The 20,981-nt window shown below is 38.5% G+C and overlaps 1 protein-coding gene and 1 pseudogene across 1 annotated transcript; both read left to right on the top strand.

Annotated features, from left to right (window-relative positions):
• Positions 1 to 3,041: 3,041 nt before the first annotated feature.
• Positions 3,042 to 15,917, top strand: NXPE4 (neurexophilin and PC-esterase domain family member 4). Its single transcript, XM_089915554.1, has 5 exons — positions 3,042 to 3,391; positions 8,933 to 9,663; positions 10,166 to 10,227; positions 12,467 to 12,676; positions 15,091 to 15,917. Exons 1-5 carry the CDS (start codon positions 3,296 to 3,298, stop codon positions 15,624 to 15,626), a joined length of 1,635 nt encoding a protein of 544 aa, XP_089771680.1. The 5' UTR covers positions 3,042 to 3,295; the 3' UTR covers positions 15,627 to 15,917.
• Positions 11,677 to 12,475, top strand: LOC111166942 (large ribosomal subunit protein P1 pseudogene; annotated as a pseudogene).
• Positions 15,918 to 20,981: the final 5,064 nt, after the last annotated feature.

The raw sequence follows: 20,981 nt of genomic DNA, 5'->3' as shown, positions 1-20,981 counted from the left end.
CAAGTTTGAAACAGGTGCTCATCTCCGTTATAGGTGGCCAGGTAACAATGACTTAGGCATAATGAAGCAGACTTAAAACTCTGTTTCACCACCTTTTTCAAAGAGAGCTCTGGGTATGGCAGTCCCTCTGAACTTCGTACACGTTCGCACAATACCTGAAAATGGCACAGAGGCCATGGTGATCTGTTACTAGTAAATCTGGGGCCATGGTGAGTTATCTACTCACGTGTCTGGCTCAGCATTGACCTTTCCCCTCACCACCAACATGGCTGAGCTGCACAGCCTGTGCCCTTCTTCATTACATTAGTGACATAGAGTCCTATGCCAAGCTCTCATTGCTGGAACCTTGAGACTTCTTGCTATTGCATCTTCTTTCACCCTTCCTCTCCTTGTACTCAGATCCCATGGATACAAGACTTCCCACCATTCAGTGCAGCCTCCTTGGCAATGGGGTGCATCTTGTTTGATTCCTGAGGCCACGGCAGCCACTTCCCTAACTTGTGGCTGAGTCCCCACTGCGTGTTTCCTGGACATCTACTCTTTGCTTTGCCCGTTTTGCTTGGGCTCCTTTAGACCCCTGCCAAGGTAAGACTACTCTTACCCTATTCACATCCCCAAAGAATTGATGCTCTCCTGGGTTGTATTTTATTGTGTGAACTCATGGCTCTATGTTCCTACTTCTGACTGAGCTCTCACGTTCAGACGCCTCATTTAGACGCACAAATGTCAGGGAAAGGAAACTGCTTGAAGATGATGAGGGGACGTACCAACTGCAAGGAGCACATATGTCGTGCTCACACCAGGCTTTTGAGCAAACTGAAAGAAAACGTGGTTTACAAAACAAAAAGAGCCTTTTATTTTAAATATATTGAACAATAAATATATGAACCACAGGATCTACCTGAACTTGGTTCTACCATATGTATTGGAGTCACGCTGAGTAGTGAAAAGGGCTCTGAATCAGAGGTCAGAGTGGCAGGAATCCTGATCTCAGCTCTGTTTCAAAGCTCACTGGATGCTCTGTGCTTTGTGACCGCCTGGAGGGGTGGGGTAGGGAGGGTGGGAGGGAGGGAGACGCAAGAGGGAGAGATATGGGAACATATGTATATGTATAACTGATTCACTTTGTTATAAAGCAGAAACTAACACCCCACTGTAAAGCAATTATATTCCAATAAAGATGTAAAAAAAAAAAAAAGCTCACTGGATGACATGGACAAATCATTTAAACTCTCCTCTGTGCTCCCAGTTCCTCAAGTCAAGCATTTCTATTAAACTAACCCCAGGTTAACATTAAATATCAAGATTGATATGACTAAAGCAAAATTAAAATCCATAAATCCATGTGTCTCAGAGTAGGCTGTGAACTTGGGTGGTTGCTGGCACCGGTCTCCTACGGAGCAGCCAAAGTCTCCTACGGAGCAGCCAAACCAGACCTACTGCAAATATTTATCTATTATTAGAGACTCCCTAGGGAAGAAGTGAGCAACTTCGACCAGTTGTATAAGGTTAAACAGCTTTTCCAACAGTCATTATGTAAAGACATAAGAAAGTATTGTTAAGGCCAGTTCCATAGAGCATGATGAAGGATGTTGGGCGCATTATCAAAATCCTAGAGATCCTTGTGAAATAGGTCTTGATTTCTTGCTTATACATATGACTGAAAGGATTGGTGTAGATGTCTAACTTCCTGTGTGGGGCGGCACTAATGAAACTGTGGAAGGATCCACAGTGGAATCAGCTACTGCGTCCTATGAGCGCTGGTGCATTTGTCCTGGGCACATGCTTTTTCTGGCACCATTTCTATCGGTTCAAGAATACAAATCCCAGATGGATTCAAACCCATGACTGTAAGCGGTCACTCTCTTGGTCTCAGAGTGAATCAATATCATTGTCTTGCCTACATTGTATTTGAGGTTCTTTCTTAATTCAGCAAATTTTACCGGGTACCTACTCTGTACTAGATAATACGCACTAGAATCTGCACTAGAATCGTCTTGATGACGAGACTCAGGTAGAGATTAAATGGTTCAGCTTCCCACAGATGACAATTCATTCAAACTTCCAGATTCATTCACACTTTTTCTTGTCAGGTATTTATTGTACACTTACTAAAATTAACTAATAAAGTCTAAGAACATTAAAATTATCTACTTTAACCATACTGAGAATTTCATTTCTCCTCCCCACCTCTGCATGAACTGAGAGCTGCAGCTGTGATCCAGGTACCTCCTTAAGGTGGGGCTGGCAAGCCTGATACTCACCTTACCTGAAACAAGCAGAGTATTCTGGATCTAAGCTCAAAGTATGCAGACTGCAATTTACACCTGTGATATGTCTTGGCACAGAGGAGATGTACCCCTGTAATACACCGGTGGCTTCAGAACAAAGCCTTACCACCCAGCTCACCATAGTTCCTGTGTATGGAATTAAGCAAAGTCTTTAAACTAAAGGTATGAAAATATTTGCAAAATTGGGAAGGTCAGGGAAAGGAGTAACATTTATTCTTGGGTGCAGAAACTTCTAATGTCTATGTATAAACTGGGGATCTAGGGTAGGAGGTGCTTCTAGGGGAGAGAAAATTTTGAGAGATGAGAAAATTTTAGAAGGGCAGTGTTTAAGCCATCTGATTTTAAAAGACAACTTGAAATTCCAGGGCAAAGACAGAAATGAAGATGTAACCATAGAAAACGTTGATAAAGCCTAAAACATTTTTTAAAGAAAGAGAGAAATCTGAATTTTAAAACAAATCTTTTCAAGCTTGAGGGGTGCTAGAAAGGCTGGTAAGACAAGAAAGGGGAATCTATTACAGATTAGTAAAAAGTAAGCTGGAAAAATCAAGTTACATTAAAAGGGCCCCAGAAGAATATGATTATCAGAGTCAGTATTTATTGGGATGTTTTGTGTCTGCTCTTCCTGTTTAAGGGAAGAGAATAGGAAACCTGTTAGATGACACATAGCCTGGAAACTTTCCCTAAGCATGAGCAACCCTGCATCCATCAGGCCCTTAGTTGCTCAGTCTCTTAAAGTCCATGGTGGGCTCCATTCTCAGAAGATGACGAGGAAAACATACTAACTGCAAAGAGCACATATATCGTTTTGTGTACTCTCTTGAGGTACAAGCTAATAAAGGCAGCTGGGAGACAGCAAGAGCAGCAGGAGGACCAAGTTTCAATTCTGGGAGTAACTCATACGAGGACAAAAAGAATCAGGAGGCATAAACTTTTCAAGTATTTCTGAATTTCTTTCCTGGTTTTGTGCCCGTTTTTGTATTGTCTCTTTTAGGATCCCAATCATGACAATGAGAATAACAAATCATAAGTCACTGTTGGTATTGTTGTTTATATTAGCCTCCTGGATCACTTTTACAGTTTTCCAAAACTCCACAAAGGTAGGAACTGCTTTCTTTATGTGTTTTACAAAAGTACTTTTTTACTTGACACTTCATCTGTTCTAGAAAAGTCCAAACAAACAGACCTATAGATTGTAGTAGGGGAGTTTCAACAGCTTACACATCTTTAAGAGCCAAGGTACTTGAAAATAATCATGCAATATGGGAGAGGATAATATTGTGTGTGTGTGTGTGTGTGTGTGTGTACACACATTCTTCTTTTGTCACTTATATCTGCATTGCAACAGTCTTCTCCCAATGCTTAGCTTGTCTTTACACCTTCTCCAAGGAACCTCTGAACAACAGAATATTTGCATGTTTATGTAGTAAATTTTATGTTAATACTGTTACCGTTAATACTGTTAATACTTTTTACTGTTAATACTTCTTGAGTACTAATAAACCCTTCCCTATGCCAACATCAAATTATTTATCTAAATATTCTACTTAAAGTTTTAAAGGTTGCTTTAGACATTTAGCCCTGTAATGTACTTGGATTGTTTTTTGCTGATTTTTCTTTTATTTCCATATGGATAACCACTTTTTCAGCTCTTTTTATTTTGTAATCCTTCCTTTCCAAGCTGATTTATCATGTCATTTTTGTTGTATATCAAAATCTCTAATAAATACAGGTCCCTCTGTGGGCTCTTCGTTCTATTCCATTGAACAATTTGTCTTCCCTGTATCAATACCACATGGCTATAGTTAACAGAGCTTCATAATTAGTTTTGAAAACTTTTTTAGTTTTCGGCCAGTCTTGGCTCTTCACTCTCTCTTATATATTTTAGAATCAGACTGTCAAATTTAGTGAAAAAATTCTACTTAAATTATAAGTGCATGACATTAGCCATATAGATCAAATTGAGAAAACTGATATGTTTATAATATTATTTTGCTGTTTATCAACATGTTATCTCTCTCCATCTATACAGGTCTTCTTCAAGATCTTTCACTAACTTTTATAATTTTTGCATTCAGGTCTTATACATCTTTTGTTAGAGTGATACCACGGTACTTCATAATTTTTTTGTTGCTATTGTCAATAGTGTCCTTTTAAATACATTTTCTAATTGCTCACTGCTGGTGTAAAGGAATCCAACTGACTTTTGCATAAGGAACAGTAGGATTTTACTTTCCAAGATCTTGAAAGACTCATTAGTTCACAGACCCAATATTGTCTAGATCTCTCTGAGGACAGAAAGTATACTTGTTCTAAAATTTTGTTTTGATTTTTCTATTAATTCTGTTCCCTTGGATGTCTCCTCTTTGTTGAACCTGATACCTCTCTCTCATAAGTTACTTTTTTTTTTTTTGGCCACGCCACGTGGCTTGCAGGATCTTAGTTCCCCAACCAGGTATCCAACCCGTGCCCCCTGCAATGGAAGCATGGTGTATTAACCACTGGACCTCCAGGGAAGTCCCTCTCATGAGTTACCTTTCACGAAAATTTTTGCTAATTCTTGCTTGTGTACTTTCTTACACCTGAGATTCTGTGGTGGCCAGTGTGGAGTGCTGTTACCTGTTTGCTCCAGCATGTTTGTGGCAGAGATGCAAAAAGTGCTGCAGGGCAATAAATGCTCCCCATTTTTCTAAAGTGTTGCCAGGCACACTGGGTCCTACCCACCTCTCTAGCTTAAATATCTGTAGTTTTACTCTCACGAGAGTACAGAAGTCCCTGTTTCTAGCTGTCTGGCCCAGGCACGGGTGGGGAAATAAGGAGGTGTCAACCTGCCTGGTTTGTCCTCCTGTGAGCCTCCCCTTCACCCCTTTTTATTCCAGTTATCACCCTCCTCCATGTTGGTAATGTCCCTGCAGTGACTTCCTTCTTTTGCCAAAGCCTCATCTACATGCGTTGGAGCCATGGTTTCCTTCTTTGATCTAATCTCATCTGCATTTCATTCTTCAGGAGACTGCTTATAAGTTCTGGTCCATATAAGGTATCTCTTCCTATTTCCCAGAATAATTAGAAAATTTTAAGTTCTTTTCTGCCGTTTATACAATTTTATGGTGGGAAATCGAGGCTATAATATGTGCTTACTCCTCCACCTTGAATCAGAATTTTCCTGTTATTTTTCTACTAAAAAAAAAATTGTGCAGAGAATATTATTCTACCATACTGAAAATCACTTATAGTTTTCATGTGAAGTTGTAGCAGTTTAAAAACATCTGATAATGTACTGTATGGTTAAAAGATGTTACTATGATAATGTTCAGATCCTCTAGGTACTTACTCTTTTTTAAAAAACATCTTTATTGGAGTATAATTGCTTTACGATGTTGTGTTAGTTTCTGCTGTATAACAAAGTGAATCAGCTATATGTATACATATATCCCCATATCCCCTCCTTCTTTCGCCTCCCTCCCACCCTCCCTATCTCACCCCGCTGATCTCCCTGTGCTATGCAGGTGCTTCCCACTAGCTATTTTACATTTGGTACTTACTCATTTTTAAATTTAGTTCCTGTAGCAACTACTGAGAGAGATTTTTTCATTTCTGATCCTGATTGTGGATTTTTCTATTTCTCCCTTTAGTTCTGTCCATTTTTGTTTCACATATAAATACATGGATATGTAGGCACGTCCACATTTAAGGTCGCTATGTTTTCAGACCAATTGACGCTGTTATCACTAAGAAATGTCCATCTTTATGTCTGATGATACTCTTTGTCTTGAAATCTGCTTTAACATTAATGTTAGCTTTTTTATGCTTACATGGTATATTGTTTTCCATCCATTCACTTTCAACCTATAGGTATCGTTATACTTAAACTACATTCCTTGTAGATAGCAAACAGCTGGGTCTTGCTGTTTTATCTCTGCCTTTTAAAAAAAATTTAACACTTCATTTATTAGATATCATTTAGTAAAACTTTCTTTCTAGAATGTATTACTAATCACATAGGTGAAAATATAACAGCTTCACCTTTTTATAAATGAATTAGCTCAAATATTGAAACATTGATCACAAATTCATTTAATAAAAATTCTTGCAAAATTTGATAAAACCATAAATTTTAATGTCAAACTATAACTTTTAATATCAAAATATTTTAAATATTTCAAAATATTAAAATATACATAAATGAATGCATTGACTACAGAACATTATTTTATTTATACATACTGTCTTTTAAAAATCTTCACACTCTAACTATTCCAAAACAGTATTTTTTTTCTTTTGAGTTTGATTACACTACTTTAATCCCAGGAAGAGTATTATCTCTGACTTTTAATGAAGTGTTTAGTCTACTTACTTTTAATGGAATTATTAATATGGGTGGATTTAGGTCCACCATTTTGCTATTTGTTTTCTGCTCAGCCATTCTGGTTTTTATTCCTCTGTTCCCCATTTCCTGCCTTATTTTGGGTTGTTTTTGTTTGTTTGTTTGTTTTTTAGTATTTCCTTTCAGTTTCTCTATTATTTTTATAGCTCTAAGTTGTCTTTCTAAAGTGGTTTCTCTAGAGATTACAATACACATTCTTAACTTTTAGAGTTAATATTGTGCTACTTCATGTAATCTGTAATAACCTTTCAACCATTTATTTCCATTTATTCCCCCCCATTCTTTATGCTATAGTTGTCATATTATTACAAAATTGTAGTTCTTAAATAATTGTACGCACTTTAAAGAAACTAGGAGATAAACACACAGTATTTTATATTAATACATATATTTATCATTTCTGGTGCTTTTCATTCCTTCCTGAAGATCTATGTGTCTTTTTGGTGTAATTTCACTTCAGCTTGAAGAACTTTAGTTAGCAGTTGTTTTTTTTTTTCTTTTTGATCCCGCCACTGGCATGTGGGATCTTAGTTCTCCTACCAGAGATCGAACCTGTGCCCCCTGCAGTGGAAGTGTGGAGTTTTAACCACTAGACCGCTGGGGAAGCCCCAGCACTTTTTAAAATGCAAGTCCAGTGTTGTCCCTTCTGTAGAGCTAATCACTGTTCTCTACAGGAGAATTAGTCCAATACACGATACTCTGCCTTTATTGGAAATTTGGAGATATTACTATGATTCACTGAGTTCTCAGAAATAGAGTTATTGATAAATGCAGTGAACATTGTTAAAGGTCTTAGTACATGCTATAGAACTGTTTTCCAGAAATGTGGTGCCATTCACACCTAAACCAACAGTGAAAGAGAATTTTAGTCTTACTGCATGTTTGCCACACTGGGTAGCTCATTTTTAGAGATGCTTGCCTGGGATTAAAACCTGACTCTGGTGCTGACTAGCTATACAAACTTGGCTAAGTCCCTTAACTTTGCTGTGAACCAGTTTCATCATCTGAAAATTGGGTCATAAAAATAAATACCCCATATATTATTGTGAGGATTAATGGGCTAACATATGAAAAACATTTAGCATTGTACCTGGCACATAATAAATGTTTGCTATTACTGTCTCTTATTTGATAAATTAAAATGTTTTTATTTTTTAAAATCTTCACATGTCAAATAATAAAACAGTAACAATATTAATCATAGTTAGTCCAGTACAAGCTATTCTGCCTTTATTGGAAATTTGGAGATATTACTATGAAAGATTTATACCAAAAAGTGTTCTTTACAGAATCATAAGTAATAGAGAAAAGCTGAATGCAATAAATATCTAAAAAGACAGGAATAAGTGAAATATTCCATAGGCTGGAATATTATGTGGGCCTTTGACATAAGGTGGAAAGTTTTTAATTACACTTTTTTTTTAAATCAAAATTCATTGGTAAATATTCAGTTTGTTCACAATCATGTGAATTTGTTATATAGAGGATGAGATAAAATCACCCAAACGGTAAGAGTAGTTATCAATGGTTGGTGTGACTGACTTTTATTTCCTATAGAATTGTGGCATTCTCTCATTTTTAATAATAAATCAGTGTTATTTTATGATTAGAAAATAAATATTTTATAAGCCTATGCTTCTTATGTGCTGTTAGCTAAAGCAATCTGAAAATTACTAATAAATATCACAATTTAATCAAAGTGTAAAAAGTGAAATAGAAAAAAATAGATAATTGTATATTACATAAAATTTCCATGCTTCTTAAACATTTTCTTAAGGATTTATTTAAATGACTGAATTCTAGTTTTAAGATAAAAAATAATAGAACAATAAACATTTGTTCTCTGCTATGCAGTTAGAAAGCATTTTCTCATTTGGTCTCCACGACTGCCCAGTGAAAGTATATTTTATGATCACCATTTTAAGGAAGAAGATCCCGGGCCTCTTTAGGGTGGAGTGGCTCATTCAAAATAGGTTAGCCACTGATGGGAGTTCCCTGGCAATCCAATGCTTAGGACTCTGCACTTTCACTCCCAAGGACCTTGGAGTTCAATCCCTGGTCAGGGAACTAAAATCCTGCAAGTCATGCAGTGCAGCCAAAAAAAAAAAAAACAAAACAGAAATAGTGAAATCTCAATATATTTTTAATTTTTGTACCTCCCATCATTTTATAAAAGAGAAGTTGGCTAACCTACCAAAATTATTACATTAAATAAGCACATTTTCTTTGTTCTTTATTGTATTCCTTGTCATTTCAGTTATGGACTGTACTCAAGTTGCCCATCTCCCTCCATCACGGGAATTTCATCATGAAATCATGTCCTGCAGCACCACTGGATCCAGCAGTTTCACCAACAGAGACTGAGCTGAGAATAAAGGGGATCAAGGAGAAACTAGACCAGCTGATCCCACCCAGACCCTTCACCCATGTGAGCTCCACCACCAGCGCCACACACAGCAAAGCCACCCTCCTCAGCCCTCAAGACACATACTGCAGGGGGGATCAGCTAGACGTCCTCCTGGAGGTGAGGGACCACTTGGGACGCAGAAAGGAATATGGCGGGGATTTCCTGAGGGCCAGGATGTCCTCCCCAGCCCTGAAGGCAGGCGCTTCGGGAAAGGTGACAGACTTCAACAATGGCACCTACCTTGTCAGCTTCACCCTGTTCTGGGAGGGCCGGGTGTCTCTGTCTCTCCTGCTCATCCTCCCCAGTGAAGGGGTGTCGGCTCTCTGGAGGGCAAGGAACCAAGGCTATGACAGGGTGACCTTCACAGGCCAGTTTGCCAATGGCACCTCCCATGTCAATACTGATTGTGCCCTGGTTTTAAATTCAAGTGCTGAACTGTGTGAGTACCTGGATAGTCGAGACCAAGAAGCCTTCTACTGCGTGAAGCCTCCACATATACCCTGTGCTGCACTCACCCACATGCATTCCAAAAACAAGGACGTGTCTTATCTTAGCAAACAAGAAAGAAGCCTCTTTGAAAGGTAAATAATTACTTCTGGAGACTACCCGGGCAAATATAGTAATGATTTGGCCTATCTGTTGATCTAAAGGAAACTACTATGAGTATATCAACTTCGGGACTCTGTGAAGGGTCATTTTAGAAAAGGTCTGTGAATTCATTTGGGGACAGTGCCCACTCTCCAGTAGTCCCTAAAGGTTTGGGATATTTAACAATTATCATTGAAACAAAAAATATAAATAAAATAAAAATTAAAAGAGGAGGAGAAATAGACATGTGTGAATATGCATAGGATCTAATATATTTTCTCTGCTTCTCAAAAAATTACCTTGTACACTTTCTGGGGATCTGTACTCCCTGGACTAATAGGCCAAGAAATGTAAATTTAATAAATGGTTTGGAACCGTGGGCAAAGTAGTCAGTTATTATCACAAGAAATAACTGAAGCAATGGGTAATGTGGCTTCTTGTGTTTCCTGATCTTGGGGCCACCTGCAGATTAATTTCTATATTTGTCTTGTTAAGGTCAAATGTGGGTATAGAGATGATGGAAAAGTTTGACGCCATTACCGTCTCCAAATGCAACAGTAAGTCCTCCCTGTGTTTGATGGGTGGTACTTAGTACTAGTTCCATTTAAAGCATTTCTTCTTTTTGCGGACTTATTCACTATTACCTGTCCTATTGTTACTCTGCTTATCAGGCTGGTCTATGGTAGGCCAAGATGCCAGTTACCTAAGTGAATAAATGAATAGAATCATAAACCTGTTTTATAACTCTCATCATGAGGGCTTCCGTGGTGGTGCAGTGGTTAAGAATCCGCCTGCCAATGCAGGGGACATGGGTTTGAGCCCTGGTCCAGGAAGATCCCACATGTCACGGAGCAACTAAGCCCGTGAGCCACAACTACTGAGCCTGCGCTCTAGAGCCCACGAGACACAACTACTGAGCCCACGTGCCACAACTACTGAAGCCCGTGTGCCTAGAGCCCATGCTCCACAGGAAGAGAAGCCACCGCAATGAAAAGCCCGTGCACCACAAGGAAGAGTAGCCCCCGCTCGCCACAACTAGAGAAAGCCCGCGTGCAGTAACGAAGACCTAACACAGCCAAAAATAATAAAAATAAATAAATAAGTATAACTCTCATCATCAATCTTATCATTATCTATCAGGCAACAGATAACCTGCCCATCAGACACATCAACCTTCAAATGTCAAAGCTCTCTCCTAATTTGCACCTAGGTCTTATTCCCAAACCACCACCATCAGCACTTCCCACATTGCTACAAGCACAAGAATCACCATCTAGAGGTTTCTAACCTGCCCTCTATAAGTCAATTCATTACAATTTCCCCCTCTTTGTCTTTGCCGCCTTTCAAACATTTTAACATATAAAATAGCACTTCCACACTTATATTTATTAATTGCTCTTCAATTTCTTTGGCTCAAAACATCCTAGGAAATCATTATCTGAAATGATTTAAGGCAAGAACTTTTGTGTCCCTTTAAATTCGACATTAACAACTTGCTAATTGCTACTGAACTCATTTACACTGAAGTGTATATACGACCTACAGGTAGAAATGGCATTTTTCACCCGGGATACACAAGGATACTCATACCGGTTATTAAAATATTAAACCACTTCCTTTGGTTGGTGGATAATCACTGCCCCAAGACCACCAAGGCTAGGTACGTCAGTCCATCAGATTCCCAGACTCTTCACAAACCAGTGACTAACGGGTTAATACCTGGCCTGTTCTGGACCTCCAGGACTCTGCTCCAGCCTACAGCCATATTCATGTGGACTGTCCAGGTCCCAAACCAAATTAGTTGTTAATTTTTTTTATATTTCCATGCACTTAACTCAAAGGATTTACAGTTTGATTGTGGCATTTAAGACACTATGACAGTCCTCAGCTGCCGCTAAGGTGCTCCATCCTTCCGAGGAAGCTAAGGCCGCGTTGGGGAGAGGCCCTCACTTCATCTGGCGACAAGCACCGCACCCGGCAGCCCCCATTTAGCACTCGCCCGCACTATGGCCTCTGTCTTGGAGTTCACCTGCATCTACTTGGCCCTCATCCTGCACGACGCTGAGGTGATGGTCACGGAGGATAAGATCAATGCCCTCATTAAAGCAGCTGGTGTAAATGTTGAACCTTTCTGGCCAGGCTTGTTTGCAAAGGCTTTGGCGAATGTCAACATCGGGAGCCTCATCTGCAACGTGGGGACTGGTGGACCTGCCCCAGCGGCTGGTGCTGCCCCAGCAGCAGGTCCCGCCCGCCCCACCACTGCTGCCCCAGCTGAGGAGAAGAAAGTGGAAGCAAAGAAAGAAGAATCTGAAAAGCATGATGATGACATGGGCTTTGGTCTTTTTGACTAAACCTCTTTAGTAACACGTTCAATAAAATTCTGAGCTCTTTGAAAGGAAGAAAAACAGAAACAAAAAACACACTAGGAGGGTGATAAACTTGGGGGTAAAGTGGGATAAAATGACAAGATAATTGAGTTTTCATTACTAAGCAAGAATTGATGTCTTTCCTTTCATAAGAAGGCAAACAAATACTTAAATTTTACCTAGAAGGCCTTTTTCCTGGGAGAAAACATGTTCTCTATAATGAACATTAATGGGTATCATTTAGAAAATTCTTATCAGAGAAAATTTTTTCTGAAAAATAAGTATTCCATTAAGATAATGATGCTTCAATAAGGCTTGTCCTCCATCCTCACACCCTATTAAAAGGATACTTAGAAAAGACAGTTGGTTCTTAATAAATACTGATGGGTAAAGTGATATTTTAAAAGATCCTATCTTGTTGATTCTTTAGCAGAAAAGACAGCTCCAATGAAAAAGAAATGCAAGTTTGGAATGGCATCCACAATCCCCAGTGGACATGTCTGGAAAGACACATGGAATCCTGTCTCCTGTAGTTTGGCTCCAATCGAAATGAAAGAATGCCTGAGAGGAAAATTCATACATCTAATGGGAGATTCCACGATCCGCCAGTGGATTGAATACTTCAAAAGCAGTATGAAGAGTATGCCTGTCTAAGCTATTACTCATATCCCTTTCAGAAACATCTTTTTCATTTCAAGGGGAGAAATGAATATGGGAAATGCCTCTTCTTTTTCATATTTGTTAATCACAACACACCAACACTTTCACAAGACATCATTGTCTTTTCTTTAAAAGAATACATTTATTGACTAGAAGGGAGCCAGTTTAGAAAAAGGTTTACTCCATGCCTATCCCTGCAAAATTCACACTTCAGTATTTATCCAGCATGCTCAGAAAATCATGGACAGAGCAGACAATAATAAGATATTATACTGTCCACCTTCTACAGATGGCATGATGATTAAGGGTGTGGATTCTAAATCCAGATGTCTTGGGATCAAAATATGGCCTCTACATGTCCTAGCTGGATGGGCTTGGGCAAGTTACATAACTACATAGTGATTTTGTCCTTAGTTTCCTCATCTGTAAAATGGAGATGAAAATAGTACCCACCTGGTAAAATGAGGTAATATACACAATGCATTTAGAATATGGTTTGCTACATACTAAGTTCTCTTTGGTGTAAGCTGTCATCACTATTATTATTTCATGGAAGGACAGATGCTAGGAGTAAGGTAATGGCTTCACATCAGGTAGGCACAGTGGTTAAAAGTAGGGGCTTTGGAGCCTAACAGACCTAGATTGTGCCACTTAGAAGCCATGACCTTGGGCATAGTACTTATTTTCCTCATCAATGAACTAAAAATAACAACAGCATCTGGCGGTGGTTATAAAGAGTAAATGAGGTAATGGTTATAAAATATTTAACACATTGCAAGACACACGAGCACTCAGAAAGTGCCCAGTAAACAACAGCTATTGCAATGATTATCATTAGTTCACATCAGAGTTGGGGCTAGAATCCATTTGCTAGAATCCTAGTCCAGTTGCTCCTTTTACTAAACCAAGAATGCATCAATACTAATTCAGAATCCACTAGTAGATCTTAGCACTCTTACCTGGAAAACTGTCACTGCCTGTCCTGGACCCTGGCTTTTACCACTGGGGACAGTGCAGCTGGTGTGGCTCCCTGCTGGCCTTCCTGACAGGATGCCACTCTTGTGATCTCCAACTTAGAGTGTAAGCTGATTCTCCCAGTAAAAAGGGAAAATCAGTAGGGCCTTGGATCCCCTCCAACAGAAGGGGAGAATTTTAAATTGTGACCTCTGGTAAATGACTAAACTCCGCCAGACCTCAGTTTCCTCATCTATAAAATTAAGGGTCTGGGGATAACCTCTAGCATCACATCCTATAACTGTGGGTCTCTTAGTTTATAGAAAGTACTAAATTATTGAGTTACCTACCCTCTTGGCTGACCTTTCAAGTTGTGGTAGCAAAACATCTGTTGCACATATTGTTAAAAGTTAAATTGTATGGCTACAGTGTGCTTTGGAAAAGGAAACTGAAATATGTTAGAAGCGGAATGAAGAAAAAATTCTGCCCTTTTCCTCCACCCAACCCTCCAGCATCACTATTTTCAAACCATACTGGTTAAGATTTTAAGTGCAGCCCTTTACTTCTAAGATGATACATGTTACAAAGCATTAATAATCCTTTACTACATATTGTCCTCAGAAGTTCTAGCTACAAAGCAGCTGGCCTTGATAGTTTGACAAGGGTCTAATTAATACGATGAAAAATGAAGGGACATCATTTTCTTCTATCCATATTATACTTTTCAAAAGTTTTAAGATTGGGTAGACTACTTTCACAAGAATTGTGAGAAACTTCAAGTTTAGGTACAGATTCTGTCACTTACTAGTTGTGTAATCTTGAACAGGTCATTTCATCTCTTGGTTTTCTTTTCTACAATATGGCAATTAAATATATATATGCATATATATTGAGCTTTGAAGTAAATGAATATATCAGTCCTAATAAATGCTTTGTAAACTGTAAAGTCCTTCGCAAATGAGTAGTAATATTATTATTATAGATGATGTATTCAGTGCCATTTCATGCATGTGTAAAAGAAACACAGAAGTATAAAATACAATTCCAGTCTTAAGGGAACTTACAGAGGACTTGGGGAAATAGGGTTACTTGCTTTTTGAAATATAAAGACATCAATTGGTATCTTTCTCTATCTTCAAATGAACTTAGTCTATAGTTAGCAAAACGTACAAAACTAATACCCACAAAAGTGACTCCATCATCCTCCAGTGAAGTGATCTCAGTGCTCACCATCGCCAGTCGATTTGGTTCTACATGGTTCTACAGAGGGGCAGATATAATTTCTTATTTGTATAACACTTTTGGTTGCTCAATAATTTTCAAACTATTCTCTCATTCAAACCTATAATAAATTAGTCAGGATTAACTTATTTAATCATAAACACCAAATCTTTTCTTCTATTTTTATGACCTTTGTAACTTTTTTTCCTTTGTCATCAGCCCTGAAGTCAGTGGATCTGCATGAATCTGGAAAATTTCAAAAACAATTTGCTGTGGACTTGGACAAGAATATCAAAATCCAGTGGCAAAAGCATAGTTACCCCTTGGTTGTATCACTGACATATTCAGTCAAAGAGATTGAGTACATCGCTCGGGTTATTGACAGAACTGGAGGAGGAAAAAGTACTATCATTGTTATTTCTCTGGGCCAGCACTTCAGACCCTTTCCCATTAATGTTTTTCTCCGAAGGGCCCTCAGTATCCATGACGCAGTTCAGCGCCTTCTTCTGAGAAGCCCAGACACTGTGGTTATCATCAAGGCAGAAAACATCAGGGAGATGCACAGTGATGTGGAGAGATTTAGTGACTTTCATGGTTACATCCAATATCTTGCCATAAAGGACATTTTTCAGGATCTCAATGTGAGCATTATTGATGCCTGGGATATAACAATTGCATATGGCACAAATAATGTCCACCCATCCCAATCTGTAGTCAGAAATCAGATTAATATATTGTTAAACTTTATTTGCTAGATAAAACATATTGCTTTAATTTATTCACTTAATTAAAGACATCTATTAAGTGTTTGCTATCATGCCAGATGCTGTTGGCTCTGAACTCTCAATTAACAAGAGAAAATCTGCACTATGGCTGATTTATTAACCAGCAACTCAACCAAATCAGTTATTTCTAATTTGGGCTTCCACTTACAAATAAACACAAAAATACTTATGAAAAGGAGGTACACTTCTTGATCAGAGTCATGCCACTTTTCACAAGCAGGAGGTCAAGACACCTAATGGTTAAAAGTTCTCTGTGATGCATGGAAATTCAGAGCAATAAAGTCATTATAAAATAAATATTTGGAGAAAGTAGTCCCATTTCCTTATTTATGAGACAAGTTCAAGATGATTTCCAAGTGGGAAGAGAAGTCTTTTGAGGCAATGCTCCATGTACATGGTCCTGAAGGAGCAGGAGAATTTGAAGCAAGACCCTCTGGATACTGAAAGCCTCTGACATTTCTCTCCCTAGAGGGACTCCCACTGCTAGGAACTAATCTATTCTATAGAATTTATCCTTCAGGAATACCAGATTAAACAGTTGAAAGCACAGTGCTCTAGGACTCAGAGAGCTGGGCTTCAGTCCTTCTGTTGACAGTAATTACATAACTTTGGATAAGTCACTTCAGCTCTCTGGGCCTCAGTTTCTGAATCGAAGGAGTTAGTCTGAGATTTGTGATTTTCAAACCTTGCTCTGTGCAGCTCTGGGTGGTGCTGCAGGTACTGCCTGGAGGGACAGGAGTTAGGAGAAGTGCTCGGTGCGCAGGGTACCTGTTCTTCCACACCACTTCAGCCAGAATATCAGCCATTTTTACCCATGTTTATTGGGCTTCTGGGTAGGCTTTTGATTTGAAAAAAAGGTTCTACCGCTTAAAATGTTTGAAAACCATAATGTAGATAATCAACAACATTGGTTTCTATAATCTACACATATGGGTTACTATTTTCATCACGTTCACTTGCATTGTAATAGGCCTTCCCAAAATTTGACCGAAAAAGAATGATATGAGAATTTCAGTTGAATAGGGTGATATAATTATTATAAAGTATTTTGGTATAATATTCTTCCTTAATTTTTCCCTCTAAACCATGCCCCAGATATCACTGGGCCCCTGACCTACTCTTGTTCCATCTAGGAAAAGACAATTATAATAGGAATATCTTAAATCCATTTATCCAGTTTCCTTCAGCAAAGGGATAATAATTTTTCTACTTATTTGCCCAGGAACCACAATTCACAGTTCAGTGCCCAGTAAACAGATGGTCAAAAATATTAAGTCCCTTATCATGTGTCAGGAACTATTCAAGACTTTAGAGATACAGTGGTCCAAAAGGCACATGAATTTTTTGCCATCAAAGAACTTATATTGTAATAAAGGAAAAAGATAAACAAAAAAGATATAAAATAATCCCACACTACTAAAGTAGTATGAATAAAGTATATAATAGGGTAATGTGCTGCAGAGTGACAGCATGGTGGTGATGGAGGTGACTAGTTAGAGCAGTTCAAAAAGGCATCTCAGAGGAGAAGCCATTACAAGGGAGATCAAAATAATGGAAAGGAGGCATCCATGAGACAAAGTGAAGACAGCAATCCTTAAGAAAGAATGGCAAGTGCCAAACCCCTGAGACATGATGGAGCTTGGTTTATTTAAAGAACAGGAGACCATTATGCCTGGAGTATTGTCAGTGCGAGAAATATGGAGGGAGAAGAAGTTAGAAAGGAAGATAGGGGCCAGATCACATGTGGCCTTTGTAGTCTATGGCAAGGAGTTTGAATTCTATCCTAATTATAATGGGAAGGCAACTGAGGGAGGAAGAAAAGGAAGGAAAATAAGAGAGAGGGTAGGAAAGAGAGAAGGAAGAAAACAAGGAGAAAGAGAAGGAAGAAAATAAAGAAAGGGAGGGAGGGAGGGAAAGAATAGGGAGGGAGGAAGGGGAGAGGGAGGGAAAGAGAGAAAGAGAAAGGGAAAGCAAGAGAGAAAAGAAGGAAAGAAAGAAGGGAGGGAGGGAGAGAGGGACTGGTAACAACTCAGGCATCATCACAGACTGCTATAGTTGCTAACGTCAGAATGAACAAGAGTTGTGAAACCATGGAACTTTGGAACAGCATCTGTTTTCTTTTATTAATAAAGTGACTTTCCATTACCACTCTCCAATTGGGTAAGGTTGGCAGGGTCACTGAAGGTCTTGCTAAAGGGACAGATTTTTTTTTAAAGAACACAGAGTACTATAATTTTAGAAGAGCAACTAAAATTAGAATGTGACCCAGAGATTTTTTTTTTTGAAAGAAAAGAAAAGAGAATAAGTATTTGTTTGTAATGTGTGAACCCTAAGAGGAAGTGCAAGCTCAGGGTAATGCATTCAGAATGATAGACCTCAGAAGTTAGCACTTTCTAGGGGAAATCCAAAATGATTTCAGTTCTTCCCAAAAATGAATCAGTTTTTCTCAAAATGAATCATTATAAACACAGAGTAACTGTTGCCACGTCTGCTTGATGTTTGGTGGGTCATTTCCTGTCTGAGATGCTTGTGCAGTATGTCTGTAGCAACTGCAAACTGGTCTTCCAATGAGAGAAACAAGTAAAAATGACTGGCACACAGCCTTTTGGATAGAATGGATTCTTAGACAAGATGGATTAAAGGAAACAAATAGGTAAATATTTCCAAGGGAAATGATTATTATCAAGAGGTAAGGATGTTAAAGTGTATACTGAGAAGAAACTGAGAATATTAAAAATTACAGGATGTCTGATATAAAAAATTATTACACTCCGATAAACGAGTGACTGTAAGATAGAAGAAACTCTATATTGTACCCTTAGGGAAGAGAGAGGGTATCCAAGGAAGGAGCAACTTGGAAGTGGCCCTCCCCAAGGCTAGAATTCAGACCCTGCTGAGGAAGATGTAGTTCAGCCCACTGGGCAGCAGAGAAGATCACTGGTTTGTCCAGGTCACAGACGGTCTGCAATTGCTGGGCAAGCAGAAAGTGACCCTCTGTAGTGCAGATGGAATACAGGTGATCAGCAAGCAGGGGCAGGGGCATGTAAGGTGGGTTGGGGCCGGGGCAGCTGACCTGCCCAGGGACCTGCAGAGGGAATCAGAGCCTGTGCAAGCAGGAGGCCTTCACTGGCAGGAAGCCATAGATTGTCGTTTTCTGTGTACAAAAGCCAGGGAAAGTTATTGTTGGGAAAGGACAAGCCTACAAGGTCACTGAGAAATTGCCTGGTTCTAGGAACAAGACAGGAAGAGCTCCACTGGAACTCTCCATACTCACAATGCCCACCCACTGTTGTAGGCAGTGACAGGGGATAGTGCCTTCCTCCTGTACTGTCCCTCCAATGCCCTCTAATGACAAAGCTCGACAACATGCTCACCTTAAGGAGAGGTACTTAAAATAATTCTGTCTGTCACTGCAGAGAATATATTGATGGGTGAATTTGGAGCTGAGAGGCAATGCACTGATAACTGTGACAGTCATCAACCCACTCCTTTTTACTGGGCCATTTCCTCAGAAAACAACAAGACCATGCTCTAGTAATAGTTATGATAGTTTGCATCTTTAAAAAAAAGTAAACAGAGGCTAAACAATATGTTACTAAATAACCAATGGAACACTGAAAAAAATCACAGAGGAAATCAAAAATACCTAGAGACAAAGACAACAAAAACACGATGATCCAAAACCTATGGGATGCAGCAAAAGCAGTTCTAAGAGGGAAGTTTATAGCAATACAATCTTACCTCAAGAAACAAGAAAATCTCAAATAAACAACCAAACCTTACAACTAAAACAACTAGAGAAAGGAGAACAAACAAAACCCAAAGTAGGTAGAAGGAGAGAAATCATAAAGATCAGAGCAGTTATAAATGAAATAGATATGAAGAAAAGAATAGCAAAGGTCAATGAAACTAAAAGCTGGATCTTTGAGAACATAAACAAAATTGATAAACATTGAGCCAGATTAATCAAGAAAAATAGGGAAAGGACTCAACTCAATAAAATTAGAAATGAAAAAGGAGAAGTCACAACAGACACCACAGAAATACAAAGGATCATAAGATACTACTAGAAGCAAATATATGCCAATAAAATGGACAACATGGACGAAATGGACAAATTCTTAGAAAGGTACAACCTTCCAAGACTGAACCAGGGAGAAATAGACAATATGAACAGAACAATCATAAGTACTGAAATTGAAACAGTGATTAAAAATCTTCCAACAAACAAAAGTCCAGGACCAGATGGTTTCACAGGCAAATTCTATCAAATATTTAGAGAAGAGTTAACACCTACCCTTCTCAAACTATTCCAAAAAATTACAGAGGAAGGAATACTCCCAAGTTCATTCTATAAGGTTACAATCATCCTGATGCCAAAACCAGACAAAGATATCACACAAAAAAAGAAAATTACAGGCCAATATCACTGATGAACATAGACACAAAAATCTTCAACAAAATACTGGCAAACTGAATCCAACAACACATTAAAAGGCTCATCCACCATGATCAAGTGGGATTTCTCCCAGGAATGCAAGCATTCTTCAATATATGCAAATCAATGCATGTGATACACCACATTAACAAATTGAGGAATTAAAAACCATGTTATCATCTCAGTAGATGCAAAAAAAGCTTTTGACAATATTCAACACCCGTTTATGATAAAAACTCTCCAGAAACTGACCACAGAGGGAAACTACCTCAGCATATAAAGACCATATATGACAAACCCACAGCAAACATCATTCTCAATGGTGAAAAATTGAAAGCATTTCCTCTAACATCAACAACAAGACAAAAATGTCCACTGTCACAACTATTATTCAACATAGTTTTAGAAGTCCTAGCCACAGCAATCAGAGAAGAAAAAGAATTAGAAGGAATCCAAATTGGCAAAGAAGAAGTAAAGCTGTCATCGTTTGCAGATGACATGATACTATACACAGAAAATCCTAAAGATACTAACAGAAAACTACTAGCACACATCAATGAATTTGGTAAAGTTGCAGGATACAAAATTAATGCACAGAAATCTCTTTCATTCCTATACACTAACAATGAAAGATCAGAAAGAAAAATTAAGGAAACAATCCCAATTACCATTGCATCAAAAAAAAAAAAAAACAAAAAACCTAGGAATAAACCTACCTAAGGAGGCAAAAGACCTGTACTCAGAAAACTGTAAGACACTGATGAAAGAAATAAAGGATGACAAAAACGGATGAAGAGATATACCATGTTCTTGGATTGGAAGAATCAACATTGTGAAAACGACTATGCTACACAAAGCAATCTACAGATTCAATGTAATCCCTATCA

The sequence above is a fragment of the Delphinapterus leucas genome, chromosome 7, assembly GCF_059928025.1.
Source record: "Delphinapterus leucas isolate spDelLeu-1000000601 "Yukka" chromosome 7, BTC_Dleu_Yukka2, whole genome shotgun sequence".
NCBI classification, from domain to species: Eukaryota; Metazoa; Chordata; class Mammalia; order Artiodactyla; family Monodontidae; genus Delphinapterus; species Delphinapterus leucas.
This window is presented reverse-complemented; position numbering and strand designations above follow the sequence as displayed.

Excerpts from the sequence above, each read along its gene's own strand:
- NXPE4 (XM_089915554.1), top strand. The coding sequence starts at position 3,296 with ATGACAATGAGAATAACAAATCATAAGTCACTGTTGGTATTGTTGTTT. Across the intron at positions 9,664-10,165 it reads GAAAGAAGCCTCTTTGAAAG|GTCAAATGTGGGTATAGAGA; the intron begins GTAAATAATTAC and ends TGTCTTGTTAAG. Across the intron at positions 10,228-12,466 it reads TACCGTCTCCAAATGCAACA|CAGAAAAGACAGCTCCAATG; the intron begins GTAAGTCCTCCC and ends TTGATTCTTTAG.